This window comes from Thunnus albacares, chromosome 14, assembly GCF_914725855.1.
Source record: "Thunnus albacares chromosome 14, fThuAlb1.1, whole genome shotgun sequence".
In the NCBI taxonomy this organism is placed as follows: domain Eukaryota; kingdom Metazoa; phylum Chordata; class Actinopteri; order Scombriformes; family Scombridae; genus Thunnus; species Thunnus albacares.
The window spans coordinates 29,259,863-29,277,366 of NC_058119.1; the positions used below are offsets into that span (position 1 = coordinate 29,259,863).

The window sequence follows — 17,504 nt, forward strand, 5'->3', positions numbered from 1 at the left end:
ACGTTACTCATAATCTTGGCGCCGCCGCTGCTGCTGCTGCTGCTGTCTCTGCAGCTGCTGCTGATATGAACACTGTGACCCATTTTTACATCTCTGCTGCTTCTAATGAGAATGAATTTTACGCCACTGCTAAACTACAACCAGTAACACTGTAGCTAGTAGTACTGGTAATGCTACTAGCACTGTGTGTGGAGACTCTCAGTCATCCTGGTCTTGGTATATCCACAGTACTACTATTACTATTATACTGCTATACTATTAAGACTGCTGCTGCTAATGGTACTACTGTTGCTATTACTACTACTAATGATGCTTCTACTACTACTGCATGTTTTAGCTTAGCTTCTGTTGCTACAATTGCTACTAATACTAGTGATACTAACGCCATGGTAACTGTGGCTGCAGTTACTATGACTACTTACTTTCACTGCTGCCAACTATCACAACTACTACTAACTACTACTTATACCTACCACCATCACTACTAGTACAACTAAAACTACTACTAGTACTATGACAACTACTACAAAACATCACTACCTCTCCGTCTAATACCAGTTCCTTTTTCAGCCCGATTCTTTTAAAGGTTATTTTATGTGAGAATATGCAGATGATCTGCAGGTTATATTTCAGTTTTCTTAGTTTATCTGTGTCTCAAGTCGTCAGTCAGTAGAATAAACTTCTTGTATCAGTGGTGTCAGAGGTCATTCAGACGCTCTACTTACGATCTCGTCCTCCACGTCCCTGTTGAACTGGTGGATCTCGCGGGAGGCCATGAGATTGTCTCGTCTCTTCTTCAGTGGTTCCTGGAGGGACTGGAACCTCTTCTCCACGCTGATCCTCTGGCCGTCCACCTCCTCGGAGCCTTTACCCTCCTGGCTGAGGGCCTGCGACTGGCCCTGCAGCTCCTCCACCTCCTTCTGACGCACCTCCACCTGGCTCTCCAGGATCTGCAGGAGGACAGGTTGGGAATAAAGTAATTAGAAGGTATAAATACAAATAAAATATACATATCTACAATAAATAAAATAAATACTAATAACTCTAATAACAGAATATGAGTGAAATTGAGCCTAAAAATAAATTCTCGACCTTAGAAACAGCAGTGTTACAACATAAAATAATTAATTCATTAATAATTGATAACTTTCAGCCATATCTCGAGTTACATAATAAGAAAAGAGATGAGAAACCTCCGTCTGCTGAGGAAGACCGTGATACGCAGTTGAAAGCTCCCGAAAAAACTAACTCAAGTGCACCTTGAGTTCAGATTTTTTTTTTTTTTGGGGTGTAAAAGAGTAAAAATAAAGAAAAAAAATGTTTTGATGAGAAGCAAATAAAGAGCAAAATGTCCTCAGATGTATAAAATCATAATAATAAAGAAAAAAACAATAAAATCAATGACAATAACAATTAATTATAAATAAAAATATATATATATTTAAAAAAAAACTGTAACAAAAGTCACATGTTTGGTCCATACAACTAAAAATATAAATAAATAAATAATAAGAACAGGTACCAAAACAAAACAATCCTTTAGAGGCCTTGTCTTTTCCTCGCCGCAGTTAAAATCTGTTTGCTTTTTCTAAAACAAACCCAAATATATCTTTAAAAAAAAAAAAAAACACAAAACACCACCTGATATGTAAACTGAAAAAGATCTGAAATCAAAATGAAAATGACGATCATCTCCAGCAGCCAGTCAGCTTGAAAACCGTCTCAAACAACATCAGAGAAGAAGAGAAAAACAGCAAAAAAAAAAAAAAAAAAAAGCAGGTGGAGTCTGGATTAAAATCAGAGCTGAAAGACGAGAGAGAGAGAGAGCAAGAAAAAAACAGAGAGAAGAAGAGGAGGAGAGGATTTGTTTCTCCCTGCTCTCTCTCTCTCTCTCTCTCTCTCTCCCTGTTTAACAGATCAAACACTCAGTTAATGATCTGCCTCTAACACTTCATCACACTGTCTCTCTCACACACACACACACACACACACACACACACACACACACACACACACACACACACACACGCACGCTCAGAGGAAATTACAGCACGTATCTGACGAGAAGACAGATGATAAGAGAACCGGAGCTGCTCTAATACACTGAAAATACCAACATCATCCTTCAGACGGCATCACACTCTGTCACTGCTACTGGTGGAACACACACACACACACACACACACACACACACACACACACACACACGCTCAGACAGCGCTGACTCGTAACACTTCAAATGAAAGATTACATAACCGCTGTGTGAGTGGGGAGTGTGTGTGTGTGTGTGTGTGTGTGTGTGTGTGCGTACTAAGGCTGGTTAGACGACTCACTCTCCTTGAAACAAGAGAAATGATTAAATCGGTTCCCTCCAGGAATTTGGGAACAGTAGTTGAAGCAGCAGCAGCATCGTTCTTGGGATGAAAAGAACTAACACTAGTTCATCCATTAATTTTTAAATTGTCAAACCAAATTTGAACAAATCCTTGTTTTCATCTATATAAAAGACCCGAGAATGAATCATCAAGCCTTTAAAAAGCCTAAAGTAGAGCGAGTGTGTTTTTGGATTTTCTGCCTCAGTTTTGAATGTATCAGCAGCTCGTCCTGTTTTAAACATCTACAACATATTTACAAGATTTAAAGGAGGAGTTCACAATTTTTCCAAGTGTGTCTTAAACCAGCAGTCAAGTGTCCACATGAACAGTGGACACCTCTGGAAGTTCTTCTGGGAAATGTCAGAAGAGGTTTTTGTCATTACTTTATTATTATTATTATCATTATTATCATTGGTAGTTTACTTGACTGTTAAATCCAAACTTCTCTGTGTTTGTTCTCCTGATCAGACTTCAGTGAAACTTTACTTTTTGCTTTACTGCTGCACTTTAATGACCTGTTAGAACCTTAAAGGACAGATTCACAATACTCAAGTGTCTTAAACCATCAGTCAGGTGTCCATATGAGCAGTGAAAGAGGTTTTCCTCGCTGTAATCATTCCTCCTGTTCATACTGGATATTAAAAGATCCTTCAAATGTGCTTTCAATGTAAGTGATGGAGGATAAAACCCACAGTGTGTCCACACAGTTATTTAAAAGTCTGTGTGAAGCTTCTATTCAGCTTCATCAGTCTGAGTTAGTCATATCAAGTGGATATCTGACACATTTACAGTCTTTTTAGCATCAAATTCCCTCTTTGTGTTTCCTCGGACAGTGTTTCCCTGTTGAGCTGCAGGTGGAAGTATAGTAACAAAAAGAGGAACTTTGTCACTAAAAAGACTGTAACGTTGAAAGATATCTACTTGATTTGACTCATTTGAGAAGCAAATATTTGGGGTTTTTTTTACGATTAGATTATCAGAACAGCTGCTGAGTCATTTTCCGTTGAAGCTCTACATTTTTCCACTTTTAGCATCACTTCATAAAACTCATACTTCTAATGGTTAGCCTATGAATAATTTAGAATTGTATTATTTTTATGCTTGACATCTTTTTTTTTTTTTTTCATATGCTGCACTCTTTTATCAAAAGTTTATGTAAATTGTGTTTATGTAACTTTGGTTTTTATCTGTTTTTATTGCTCGTTGTGTGTAAAAAACACTTTCTAACACTGGTTTCAAAAGCTTTGAAATAAACATCATTATTCTTATTATTGCGTTTTCGTGAATCTGGAGAACACTGAAGACGAGGTACGTGTGACTCCCGTCTCTCACCTGCTGTTTCTTGAGCAGGATGTTGACGGACGTGAGGTCTTTGCCGTAGTCGTCGGACTGCAGCTGTCCGTCCAGGCCGGCCAGCCACTTGTCGAGGTCGGCGCAGCTCTGCGTGAAAAGCTCGGCCTTGTTGGCGTCGAACAGACACTTGGCCTTCGTCTGGGTGGTCGACTCGAGGTCGTCCCACATCGCCTTCAGAGACGCAAGCTTCTCTTTAACCATGGCCTCCGTCTCCGGTTTCTCCGCCATCAGCGCCTGTCCGTCCTGGAAGACAGTGCTGGGTTTTAATACTCCTTTTTTTTTTTTTTAAATAACTTTATTTACAAGCAGAACAGGTGGATGACACATATCTGCACATACATAGCAGCTCCGTAGTCGAATTATAAGTCAGGGACAACTATTTCTGCTCAGAACATGCAGGGATTGAACTCACAACCTTTTAGCTAAAGAACCTCGTGTCAAAACATGGCAGTCTGTTCTAATCCTGATGACCCTGTATCAGTGCTGCAGCACACAATCAACATTTCTTCCTCCTCATGTTTGTTTTGGACACTCCCTGCTCTCATCCTCCTTGTGGGGGAAATATTTGTGTTCCACGGTTCATTCTCTGGTCATTTTCCATCCTGGGAGCAGTAGGTCATGACCCGTTTATCTCAGAGCGGTTCATCTCTCGTGTCTACTGACGTCGGCTGCCTTTTCTTACCTTCTCGATCTTATCCAGCCACTCCTTGTTGGACTGCAGCTCGGCCATGAAGGCCTGGTGTTTGAGCCACTTGCTGTGGAGGTTCCTGGCCTCGTCGTACGACATGTCCTGAGCCGTCAGCATCTTCTCGTTGATCCACAGGGACAGCTGGAGACACACAAACATCAAATCACCTTAAATATTTACCACAAACACTAAAATCTGCAGAATCAAGGATACCTAAAGGTTACTGGAGATATTATGAATTGTTTAGAATATGAATTATCTGTGTTTTACCTCCTGACAGTCCTGCAGGAACTTCTGCAGGTCTCTGTTGTCCTTCAGTCTGTTCAGCAGGTCGCTGGCAGCTGCTCGGTTCTTCTTGTGTCTGCAGAACAACAATCAACATGTCAATAATAATAACGTCTCAACAGGATGGCTACAAAAAGCTTTACAGTATAAACAAGAATAAAAAGATAAAACAAGATTAAATAACTGAAATAAATTGGAACAAATCTCGGTCACCTCTGGTCGATGGAGTCCACCTTCTCCTGGATGCGCTCGGCGTTGATGTTGCCGTCGGTTACCAGGCGCCGGCCGGTGTCGACCACGCCGCTGATCTTCTCCTCGTTGGCGTCCAGAGTGGTCATGAAGTCCTCTTGCTTCTTGATGGCGGCCTCGGCGCCCTCCAGAGTGGTGGGCATCTCCGTGTGGGCCAGAACGTACTCCTGACGGACAAAACACAGAGCGGATTTACTGTCAGATGGTTGTAAATGAAGACGTTTAACCACTTAATGACACTTCCTGCTCCGCCTGGTGATAGACATTTATAACATTTGGATTTTGCAGTTGAGTTTCTTCACTTTTTATAGAACATATGTCCTGTGGAGTCATTTTAAACTGACTAATCTGAGCTGTAATGACAACCTTCTACCACTTGATGGCACCACATGACCCTCAGAGAGTAGAGAGGGAGGGATCCAGCCTGATGGAGGGAAGGATGAGGTAGGGCAGAATAGGACAGAAACGTCTTCAAATGTCTAATTTTGTCTGACAAACAGTCCAGAACCCAAAGATATTCAGTATAAGATCATATCAAACAGAGAAAAACAGCAAATTTTTCACATTTGAGAAGCTCGTATAAGAACATGTTCTTCTCCTAAACCTCTCTGACTTGTTTTTTTTCTGTGAGGTTTGTTTGTACTTGATGGACGTCACCTGTTCATGAGGAGCTGAATGTTCCTGAGATTTCAAACATTAGAATCATAAGACGCCCCTAAAATATCCATATAAGGCGACCCTGTTCTGCTCCGTTCGTGGACGAGTTTCAATCACAAAAATGTTCTCAAAGAAGAATTTGAGGTTGCTGCCATCAGAAACCAGAGGACACATTTATCAGTGTCAGGCGTCGTATTAGAGGAGCTGAAACTATTAGAAAATATGAATCCATCAGAGCAGCAGCTGCACCGTGACAGAAATAAAGAGGGAACGCTTTGACGAGGCGTCATGTGACAGTCAGAGAGATATTAGAGGAGAGAATATTACAGCCTACAGTCGGTGATGTTACACTGTCAGCTGCAACACAACATGATGCTGGACAGAGAGCTGCAGAAACACCCCGAGGCTGCTGTTTACTACTGACATCATTATCATCATCATCATCATCATCATCATCAGGAAGTTGGCAGCCAGGATGATGATATGCTGAACAGACTATTCATTGTTTGTCTCAGTTATATATTCTATTTTAGCTCATTTCTGTATCATATTTAAACTCCAAATTAATCCAGATTAAGATAATATGTTATCAGGTCAAATGAGTGTTTTCTGTCCTGTTCATGACATCACAAATTCTCATAAATCACTCCTACGTTCCTCTTGAGAACAAACCTGTTTGTAGGAATGTTTCCAGCATGAGGTCCTATGATTGGTATGTTCTCTTGACAGATGCCTTAAAGTCTATCACAGGGCTAGTGTGTGTGTGTGTGTGTGTGTGTGTGTGTGTGTGTGTGTGTGTGTGTGTGAGACCTGGTCTGACCTCCATGAGACCGGACTGGACGAACGCCAAGTCAGAGATTTATCAGCTGATCACAGACCGACTGTGTGTCAGCATTACAACATTAATGAGAGAACAGTTCGCTCAGTGGTTAGATCGCATGACGACAACCACATGGAATTTCATCTCTATGCGTCCAGTTTAGAGATGACGTATTTAGCCTAGCTTAGCATAAAGACTGGAAGCAGGGGGGGGAACTGCTAGCAAAGTGACAGTAGATTGAGGACAGAACTTCTGAGATGCAACAACAACTCCAAACACAGTTTTAAAAATTCTGGATGTTGTATTACTTTTCTTTTTGATGGAGCTAGGCTAGTAGTTTCCTCCTGCTTCCGGTCTTTGTGCTAAGCTAGGCTAAACACTCTGCTGTATGCACAGAGATGAAACAGGTATCCATCCTCCGATCTAATTCATATTTCACAAAATGTTTAAGTGTTTCAATCACATGTAATACTTCGTCTGAGGGATGCAGTTCCTCTAACGGCCACTAGATGCTGCTCTGAGAAAAGTCTGACTGTATTGACGTTAATGGGAAAACGTGTCTTAATTACATGCAAGACTCTAAATAGTTGATTCAGTTTTTGTTTTGGTAGCAAAAAGGTGATTTCATTATGAAGATATTAAGATTTGTGACCAAAATTGTGATTTTCTGGCTCCAAAAAGACCAGAAAACATCAAGATTTAAAATACTTCAGAGTGAAATATGATATATTCCAGACAACAACAGCCACATTTTCCTGCAGCTAAAGCAGAAGTACGGAGAAAGTGCAGGTGTGATGACGTGACGGGTTTACCTGGTTGTTGAGGAAGGCTTCGGCCTGCTTGGTGTCCCTGAGGAACAGCTGATAAGCGTGAGACTGGGACAGCAGGTTCTGTCGGTTCTCCCACATCTTGTGCAGCTCGTTCCAGCCGGTGTCGAGCGCCTGCAGCCGCTGTCGCAGGAACATGTACTGCGCGTCCGTCTGGCCCTGCGTCACCATCTCGCCCATGTCCCGCATCTTCTGGTAGTCCTCCTCGTAGTTGCGGATCTCGTTCTTGATGCCCTCGTGCTGGGCCAGCAGCTTCTCGGCCTCGGCCAGCGTGTTGGGCATGTCCTCGGAGGCGATGGCCGTCTGCGTTCGCGACAGCCACGACTGGAAGTCGTCCAGTTCGCGCAGGAACTGCTGCAGCTTGCTGGCTTCACCCAAAGACTCCTCCCGGTTCTTCATGGTGTCCTGAAGAACAGAAAACACAGATGTCACGTTGTTTCGATCTCCAGACTTCTAGTGAAGCTTGTTTTCCTCTTTTGTTCTGCTATAATAAATCTCCCTGCTGGGATTTGTAACTTTATGAAACTGTAATATCTGAATAAGCGTTCAGATGAAATGTGTAAACCACACATGTTCTCTTTACCTTCATCTCTTCCCACACGCCGGTGATCTCAGCCAGACGTCCCTTGATGGCCTCAGACTGCTCCGGGTGTTCGGAGGCCAAACGCCCCGCCTCTTTTCCCAGGTCGCCCAGCTTGTCTTCGATGGCCGCCAGGTCGCGCTCCATCCCCGTCAGCTTCCTCTGCAGAGCCATGACGCCAGCCAGGTCGTTCCCCAGCTCCTGGGTCGATTCGATCACCTGGAAGGGAGACGGAGGAGCGGTGCGTTAGATGAGAGTATTATTACAGTAAATCAGAGACTGTGGTCAGACGGTTTCTGTCGGTACCTTGGTCTTCTCTTTGATCCAGGACTTGGTCTCATTACACTCCAGGTGGTAGTTCTGGACGCCCAGAGCAGAGCTCAGACTGTCCTTCTTCTGGTCCACCAGGTCTCTGAACTGACTCCACCTGGACGGACACACAATCAGCATCAATAAGAGCTAATGGTAACACTTTATTTACATACTAATTTCCTGAGTAATTTGCATTTAACAGTTAATCTGAGGACATTTTACAGAGAGGGAGGTGCAATATGGTACAAATTATAAGATAAAACTGAAAAAGTGTTAAGTACTTAGTAGTTTGGTGTGTTAAATGATACATTAGCATATTAAGTTGTTTCTTAAAAACTCTATAAGGAGCACATCTCAGATGTTTTACCAGTATGTTTACAATTTAATCCCAGTTTAACCAGAATACCAGTTTATTTGCCGGTATAATGTCAATCACATAGGTTATTTCCCTGATAATCCCAATTTATGAGCTGTTTTAATCCCAGTCAGATTACCTGGTGTTGAGTTTGTCTTGCTGGGCTTTGATTTTGTCCTCACTGGGATGTCCGCTGTGGATCAGTTGCCTGGCAACCTGGTTCACCACGGCAACGCGGGAGGCCTGGTTGTTCATTTCCGGCTCCAAACTCTCAAACCTGGACAGACAAGAGAGGACGTTGGGTCTCAGAAGTTCAAACAACAAGGTCAGTAAATCAGTGATGTGGGTGATATCTGTTGTCCACGGCAACGTAATACTGTATGAAAAGCTCCGGTTCATTAAATCCCTGCAGCACCTGAAGGCAGCGGGACACCAGGCTGTTACACAATAAACACATCAGACACACATCAGATACACAATACACACATCAGACTGCTCGGTAATAAACTGTGCAGCTTTGCCTTATTTCCGACATTTCTGGCAAAGGTGCTGCTTCATGCCTTATTCTTATAAAGCATTAAAAGACTCATATTCTGCACATTTCCAGCTCTTTATTTATATTCTGGGGCTCTACTGGAATATCTTTACATGATTTCCAGTTAAAAACTCCTTATTTATCTTCTACTGGTCCTTTATGAAGCCCCTCAGTTCAGCCTCTGTCTGAAACAGGCCGTTTTAGCTCCTGTCTCTTTAAGGCCCCGCCTCCTGATGAGCCCACTCTGTTCTGATTGGTCAGCTTTCAGGAAGCTTCCTCTGGCCCCTGAGGCTACGTAAACAAACTATAGTAGCAGGATTTCACTTCTATTTCTCTTTTTCAACTTCTCAAATTTATTCATACACATGTTGAAGCTGAATCAGATCTGAAATATGAGAGTGGACAACACATGGAAACACCTTAGCAACCACCTTAGCAACCAAGAGTACAGGACGGCTGTTTATGGGCAACGAGCCGATGCCACCTCGTCAGTGTTCACAGCAGGCTGTTGCCCTGACTTTTGACTTGCAGGCAGCATTTCTACATATGTTCACCTCAAGTTTTGGAACTGTGACCAACATCCGACATCTGAACAGGATATAAATAAGAGAAAACCCCCCAAAAAAGCAGAATATCTCCTTTAAGATGAATATAGAGGTTAATATGTGCATTTAACATATTTTCAGGTAAATGTGAAGTTGTGCTACATTTCTGACACCTACTGTATATAAAGATTTGAGAGTTTAAACAAGACCAAGAGTCGTGCTTCAACACAGCGCTGCTTCTTTAAGCTAAACGCTAACATTTACACAGGAAGTGCCGGCTAGCCTCAGGAAGGACTTTCGGCTCTCTATATCTGCCATGTGATTCGGGCTCTAGTTGTTAAGTAATTAACTTCTAAATGTTTTCGTAATGTGTGATAAACACGAGTTCAATGTTGTTATTAAAAGAAAAAAAGATATGTTTCAGGCAAACATCAAGTGTTCTCAGCTGATCTCTGCTGTTCAGTAACACACAAACACACACAGACGTTTCTACTTCTGTACTTGTGAAAGCCTCAGTGACATAATCCGCCCTCCAGCCGCTAACCTTTCCTTTAATCTAAACCTCATTCAAACATTTACCCTCAAACTGCTCTTTAAAGAAACAGACAAAATGTCCTCACTCCACTGTTTCCCCTATAATTGTACAGGCCTGGCTGGACCACCAGGCCAAAAAAAAAAAAAAAAAAAAGCGTTTGGGAACCTCTGTGGAGCGCCGTTCCCAAAACGTGAATCAACCTCTGTGACGTTGCCGCAGCGTAGCTCCCGCGCTCTGGAGTGTAATGTGTGGTCGAGCGAGTGTGAGAATGAGAGAGAAAACGTCGGAAAAGTGATGGCGAGCGGAGCGGAGGAAAAAGTTAGCGGTAAATGTACAGTGCAGGATACATTATGTCAGTTAATAAACGCTATAAATCCACCAACTGCTGGGAAAGTGAAGGGAGTTAGCTCCAAAGTTAGCAACAATAGGTTAGCTTAACCTGACGACGCTAAACAGGGTAACACAGAACAGAAAAAATGTGTGGCTGCTGAGTCACTGAGCAGCTGAGTTTTGTGCATTTGGCCCTCACACAGATAGAAGAATTATTAGAGCACACACACACACACACACACACACACACTCACACACACACACACACACACACTCACACATGTTAACCATCGTCTGGGAAGGGATCCATGTGATGCTTTGCGGTCAAACAGTATGGAGAGAAACAAGTGGCTGAAAACCAGAGTCAGAGGCTGCTGAGAACGAACCGTGTAACCACACACACGAACACACACACACACACACACACACACACACACAAACACACACACAGCCTTTTAAACAGTGTGGAACCTGCAGTCTGGTGTGAATAACAGTTTACTGCTCTGTCTCACTCTGCTGCAGAGAGACAACAACAACCGTGATAAACCGACAATAAAGAAACGCACAATTACTTTTACATGTTTGATCCCGAAAACCACAAATTGTGTGAATTATTTTTTCATCATTTTCCAAAATCATCCATCAGTTTTTTGGACGGATGATTTTTTTCCTTCCTTCCAGACAGCGATCGGTTTCATTTCACCTCAATAAAAATCAACTTGAGACTTGCTGAAGAGAGATCGATGATGTCATTTGTTAGTCAAGTTAATTTAATATTTTGTGGTTTCAGACTGTTTATACGACAAACTCTGACATTTAAAGACATCACCTCGTGCTCTGGGATATGGGTGACGACCATGTTTCACTGTTTTCTGATGTTTTATAGACCAAACGATGCGTTCAAACCACGTCGGACAGATGGGAAAGATGGGAAAGATTCCCCTGTTAACGACATCTGACAGCAAAATTACAATTTATCCATTTAACACTGATTTCAGGCACTTCCGTTTTAATTAAGTGACGAGTCGGATATATTAGAGCTTTTAGAAAAATCTGATTTCCTCGCCATAATTACAACTTGGGTTTACAAGTCAGATTAACTCCAATATACGCGGCGTAATCTTTAGTTGCAGCTGTTAAAGTAGCAGATTTATGTTCTGATTTTACTGTTCAAACCGTCAGACTGCATGTACTGTACATGTGTGTCGGACTTTGGTTTCATGCTCTGCTGAGTGTAAGTAGATAAGAGAACGGCGTCCTGGGACAAGGCCAGGTGTAAAACGGGTAAAAAAAAAAAAACTTAACTTAGTGGTGGTAAACGCTGAAATGAGGTGTCTTATATAATGACCTTATATAATGAGTAATTCTGATTGGCTGAAGGTGTGGGAGGAGAGCGTCGGATCATCTCAGACAGCCAATCACTGTAAGACATGAGCCTTTCTGTAAACTATAAGAAGTGACTGGATTTTCAGTGTGAGGAGAGAGACTGGTTCATCTATCCTGACCTCCCAAATGTTATATAAATTATATTTCTTAATTGATTCAAACTGGTCAGATGCTTATTGGTCATTTCCACCACACGGCCCTACATGAGATGATGACATAATGAAGACTAAATGTTAAAATTAACTGTTTCATTAAAGACAAATTAAGGTTTTAAACCTGCAATAACTGATTTTTTTGTCAACTAGTTTTCAGCAGAAACACGTAACGAACTCAACATTAACATATCGTCACCTTTTAAGTTGATATGTTGAACTTGTCAGCAAACAGTTGCAACGTAAGTCCAATATTCACTCTCTTTTAGCTCTGTTTTTGTTCTCCACCAACTCCTGAGGGAAATATCTGGCTCTTTAGCTGCTAAATGCTCCACTATGTTCACCAGCTAGTCTACAGCTTTTTTACAGCTTTTTCTATGCAAACGACGCTATGAGACACTGAGAGTGAAGCAAAACAGTAAAGTTGCAGCCGGACAGATAAACAATGAGCTGAAACTCACTATAAAGCTCCGTAAAGCTGCAGAGTCGCTGATAATTCTCTCTCAAACTCTTTGCCCAAATGTCAAAGAAACTGATTACGTCCAAAATATTAGTTATTCTATTGTTCTGGTACATGTTTACTCTTTTTCTTCTGGCTATAAGGCACTTTGTAACGTCTTACCGATGCTGGACGACCTCCAGGTCCTCCAGTTTCTCGGGGATCTCCATGCTGTTGAGCCACTGCTCCTTCTCGTCGATCCAGACCTCGCAGGCGCTGGCTTCGCTCAGCATCTTGTAGAGCGCCAGCGCGTCCTGCAGCGCCTGTTTCCTGAGCCTCGTCAGCTCCACCACCTCCTTATAACGCTCCTCGATGCCCGCCAGCCGGCTCTGAACCTGCGAACACACGACCAGTAACAAGTTCCTGTTACACCGCGATCTGAGTCGCAGTAATTAAAAACATCATCCGGACGTAAACAAACAGAAATAACCACAAATTACAGAAAACAGCTTGTGGCCTTCCTTATTTCTGTCTGTATTTCATTAATTTTTGAATAATTAAATTCAAATATATTAAAAAAACAAACAAATAAAGGCATAAATGAATGAATAAACTTTTTTTAAAGAGATTCTGCAGCAACACTTGAGACTAACACACATTTAACTGGTATTTAAATGTTCTTTGTGATGTGTTTGATGACTCTGATGAAGGCTACAAGCTAAAAACCTGCCGGTCTGCACAGTAAAGTTGTTCTTTATAGTTCAAGTGCTGCTCAAGTTTTGACTTTTTCTCTTCTCTGTGCACTTTGGAAGCAGAGGAAGTTGTGTCAGAAATCAATCAAGCAGTTAAAAGTTTACAGCTACAATCAGACTGAAACATCTCTTCAGAAGATTTCTGCAAAGTTTGATCCAAGTGAGGATGCAAAAGGATGCATAGTTTATAATAAAGGGATTCTTCACACGCTTCAACTCTCATTGTCTTATAAAACCACAGATCCAGAACACGTCGCTGCTCTTGTTGTGACCTCAGGGTGTGTATTTGTGTATTTGTGTGTTTATATGTTTGTGGGTCGGAGCTTCACCTCCTCAGAGTTGGCCTTCTCGGGCGGCAGCGTGCGGGACTGTTCGTGCAGAGCGTCGATGACGGGCCGGTAGCTGCCGATCTCCTCGGCCACGTCCTTGTGTTTCTTCACCAGAGCCTGAGTGGAGAACTCGTCGTGGCCGACGTCGACGCTGGAGACGATCCGCAGCACGTCGAGCATCCACGTGTCGATGTCGTCGGCATCGGCCTGCAGACGGGAGAAAATCAGAGTTAATATAATAATACAATAAAACTGTTTAACTGTTTTAACTTTAGTCTGATGAGGAAAAGGATCCAGATCATCTTAAATGGACAGAAGTATTCACACACTTCAGAAACTGTGAGAGTGTTTTCACCTGGAACTGGTGCTGGTTGCAGGCTTCCTGCAGACGAGCTTTACGGACGGCGGAAAGACGCTCGAGAGCCGCCCACTGCTCCTACAGCGGAGAGGAGGAAGAGGAAGGAAAAAAGTGAATTTGCACGTCCATGAAAATCCAAAATCTAATCCTAAATGTTTCCAAATGTTTCCTCGGAGAAGATCAGCGTACCTGGATGTCCTGGATGCGTTCTTTAATCTTGTCGGCTCCGAAGTGGTTGTTGGCCACCAGCTCTTCGCCCTGTTTGATGGTCTGCTGCAGGAGGGCGGCTCGCCCGGTCATCTCGTCTTCGAAGGCTTTGTGTTGACTCAGGAGTCGCAACGCGCCCGTCAGATCCTTCCCGTAATCCTCGGAGGACAGGATCTGCTCCTTCTCCCTGATCCATCCCTCCTACAAAAAACACACATTCAGGCCTCGGTTACATCACCTCAAAACACTCAGAGTTCCTTCTACTGAACATCTGAAGGATCTTTTAATATCCAGTATGAACAGGAGGAATGATTACAGCGAGGAAAACCTGTTTCACTGTTCATATGGACACCTGACTGCTGGTTTAAGACTTGTGAATCTGTCCTTTAAGGTTCTAACAGGTCATTAAAGTGCAGCAATAGAGCAAAAAGTAAAGTTTCACTAAAGTCTGATCAGGAGAACAAACACAGAGAAGTTTGGATTTAACTGTCCAGTAAACTACCAATCATAATAATGATAATAATGATAATAATTATAATGATAATAATTATAATGATAAAAACCTCTTCTGCCATTTCCCAGAAGAACTTCCAGAGGCGGCGGGACTCCTCGAGGCGAGCTCGCCGCTCAGCCGCCAGCTGACTCAGCTCCTGGTAGCAGAACTCCATGTGAGCGATCCGATCCCTGATGATCTGAGGATCGCAGGGTTTATAACCTGAGGAAGAAGAGGAGGAGGAGGATAGAAGAAGAAGAAAGACAAAAGGAGGAGAGGAATTATCTTCTGATCTCCAGCTGAAATGTCTTTTATCCGTCTGTCTGTCTGTCCGTCCGTCTCACCTTCTGTGTCGTTGGCGAACTTCTGAGCGTTGCTGTTGACGTTTCGGACTCGGTCGGCCTGGATGGCGATGTCGGCCTCCACCAGCGCGTGTTTCTGCAGCAGGTCCTCCACACCCAGCAGGTGTTTCCCGTAATCCTGAGAGAGCAGCAGCATCTGCAGAAACAGAGACCAGACTCAAAAGGTCAGAGCGTCGTCTAATCATCACGACAGCCAACGCTCCACACGATCAGCAGATTAAAATCCATCCTCGACCCCTCCGTACCTTCATCTCGTCCATCCAGTCCATGATGTAGAGCATCTCCTGGAAGACTCTCTGCAGGCCCAGGTTCTGCTCCAGTCTGTGCCTGCGGGCCTTCAGCAGCTCCAGCAGGTACTCCCACAGCCGGATCACGTTGTCCTTCCTGGCCGTGATGCGTTTGATGTCATGGTAACTCTCTGCCTCCAGCTCCTTCGCCACGGCAACCACCGCCTGTACCAGTGAGAGGGAGGAGGAGGAGGAGGAGAATGAATAGAGGGGAAGGAACCGCGGAGAACATGAGAAAGATTATAGATGACATAGAAAAACTGATTTAAATGTTCATGTGACAAACATGAAACACTGAAGAGGATTTACCTGCAACTAATCATTCATTTTAATATCGATTAATCAATAATTTGCTATGAAATGTCAAAAAGGAGAAAAACTTCTCCTTTTTAAGAGTCCAAGTCCTTTTATAACCCAAAGATATTCAATTTACAATCATATAAAACAGAGATAAGCAACGATTTTTTGGCATTTTTGCTTGAAAAATGACTGAAACTATTATCAAAACAGCCTATTAATCTTATCTTATGATTAACTCATCAATTTATTAACTTATTGTTGCAGCTCCGTTTGCCTTTACTGAGACTTTGTCCAAGGAAAAGTCTGAGAGAAAAGGAAGCTCCAGGTTTTTCTTTCTCTGTGAAGCCCGTCTGATAACATCTTTAATTTCCGCTGCCAGAGGTTTAGACTCATCTGATCAAAACATTTGGTTCATAAACTTACGATTTATTCCAATCTGAGAAGAGTTTGTGTCATTTGAAAACAGTTTAGACCGTTTAAGGAGTAAAGTTGGTTGTTGTTGCTTTGATTACTTGCATTTTGTTTCATTTTCCTCTTTATTGTAACTCATGAGTTGAAACTAGTCGGATGAAGCTGATTTAGTGATGAACTGACCTGAACTCGCTCCTCGTAAGCGGCGATGTCGGTTTCTATGGCTTCATGTTTCTTAGTAGCAGCTTCTACGGCTTGAAGGTCAAAACCAAAGTTATCCTGGAGGAGGAGAGAAGAAGAGAAATGAGGAGAGGAGGAGAGGAGAGGAGGAGAGAGGAGAGGAACATGTGGACAGATTAGTATTTTGAAGGACTTATATTTACGTTTGTTTTTGCATTTCTCAGTGTGATCTTTAGGATGTGCTGTGTAGTTTTATCTTGTGACATGTGTATCATATATGATATGTTGTCGTTGTGCGTTACCTGGGAGACGAGCCGCTGGTTTTCGCTCAGCCAGGTCTCCCTCATGGCGGCTTTGCGGTCAAAACGTCGGGCGAGTTGCTCTAGTTTCTCCTGACGAATCAGCTCCGTCCTCAGAGCCAGCTCACGCTCATGCTCCGCCTTCTCCAGACGCTCCCACGCCTACAACACACACACACACACACACACACACACGCACACAATATATCAGGACAACCGTAACTACAGACATGATGGATAAAATGTTGATGATGATTAACTCAACCCAACCCAAAATGTACATCAATAATCACTTGATGAGGATAAAGAGATCATTGAACTTTTATTGTTTGTGAAAACTGATTTATATTATTTAATCAGTTTATTTCCTTTATTTGATTTGAATTTGTGCAAATAAATAAAACTAAAGCTAAAATATCAAGCGAATGACTCATGTCACCCTTTTATAAATCCACCTGAAATGTTGAAATGATCATAAAAACACTAAACACACACACACACACACACACACACACACACACACACACACCTACAGGAGGATTTATATAAAGGGACTGATGACATCACAGCAGGTGTGTTTACCTTGTTGATATCAGAGATGAGTTTTCCTTCTCGAGGAGTGTAAACCTTCTGGTTGTTTGCTCTCATCTTACTCTGAATGGTGAACAGAAGAACCTCCAGGTTTCCTTTCTCTGTGAACCTGCGCACACACACACGCACACACACACACACACACACACACACACACACACACACACACACACACAGACACACACACACACACACACACGATTAGAGAATTAACAGGTGTGTAAGCAACTATTTTGATAATTAATTGATAGTTTTATTCATTTTTGAAGTTTCCTTCATCTCCACGTCGTCTCTAAACTCACATCAACTCTCTGAACCTTTAACCTGCAGAAATGCCTGAAAATCCTGATGTTTGTCTACAAAGTGTTTCATCCTTTCTTATTTCACACAACTCGAGTCCCTTTACCTTCCTGTCAGACACCTGAGATCTTCTGACCAAAGCCTCCTGTCTGTCCACACATCCAGGATGTAGTCGGATACCATCCTCCTCCTCTACTGAGTCAAATTAAGAC

At 42.6% G+C, this 17,504-nt stretch overlaps 1 protein-coding gene across 3 annotated transcripts in view; it reads right to left on the reverse strand.

Annotated features, from left to right (window-relative positions):
• The window catches only part of LOC122996587 (spectrin beta chain, non-erythrocytic 1), a 132,810-nt gene that overhangs the window by 22,632 nt on the left and 92,674 nt on the right, over positions 1 to 17,504 (reverse strand). For all 3 annotated transcript variants that reach the window (XM_044372108.1, XM_044372107.1, XM_044372110.1), the window contains 19 exons: positions 16,984 to 17,101; positions 16,405 to 16,563; positions 16,106 to 16,201; positions 15,170 to 15,376; positions 14,907 to 15,060; positions 14,633 to 14,784; positions 14,052 to 14,270; positions 13,860 to 13,940; positions 13,505 to 13,711; positions 12,607 to 12,818; positions 8,641 to 8,778; positions 8,141 to 8,261; positions 7,838 to 8,053; positions 7,240 to 7,659; positions 4,915 to 5,117; positions 4,687 to 4,777; positions 4,411 to 4,557; positions 3,708 to 3,971; positions 726 to 950 (listed from right to left, as the gene is read on the reverse strand). In XM_044372108.1, coding sequence (XP_044228043.1) covers positions 726 to 950; positions 3,708 to 3,971; positions 4,411 to 4,557; positions 4,687 to 4,777; positions 4,915 to 5,117; positions 7,240 to 7,659; positions 7,838 to 8,053; positions 8,141 to 8,261; positions 8,641 to 8,778; positions 12,607 to 12,818; positions 13,505 to 13,711; positions 13,860 to 13,940; positions 14,052 to 14,270; positions 14,633 to 14,784; positions 14,907 to 15,060; positions 15,170 to 15,376; positions 16,106 to 16,201; positions 16,405 to 16,563; positions 16,984 to 17,101 — 3,430 coding nt within the window. The remainder of the gene's footprint in view (positions 1 to 725; positions 951 to 3,707; positions 3,972 to 4,410; positions 4,558 to 4,686; positions 4,778 to 4,914; positions 5,118 to 7,239; positions 7,660 to 7,837; positions 8,054 to 8,140; positions 8,262 to 8,640; positions 8,779 to 12,606; positions 12,819 to 13,504; positions 13,712 to 13,859; positions 13,941 to 14,051; positions 14,271 to 14,632; positions 14,785 to 14,906; positions 15,061 to 15,169; positions 15,377 to 16,105; positions 16,202 to 16,404; positions 16,564 to 16,983; positions 17,102 to 17,504) is intronic.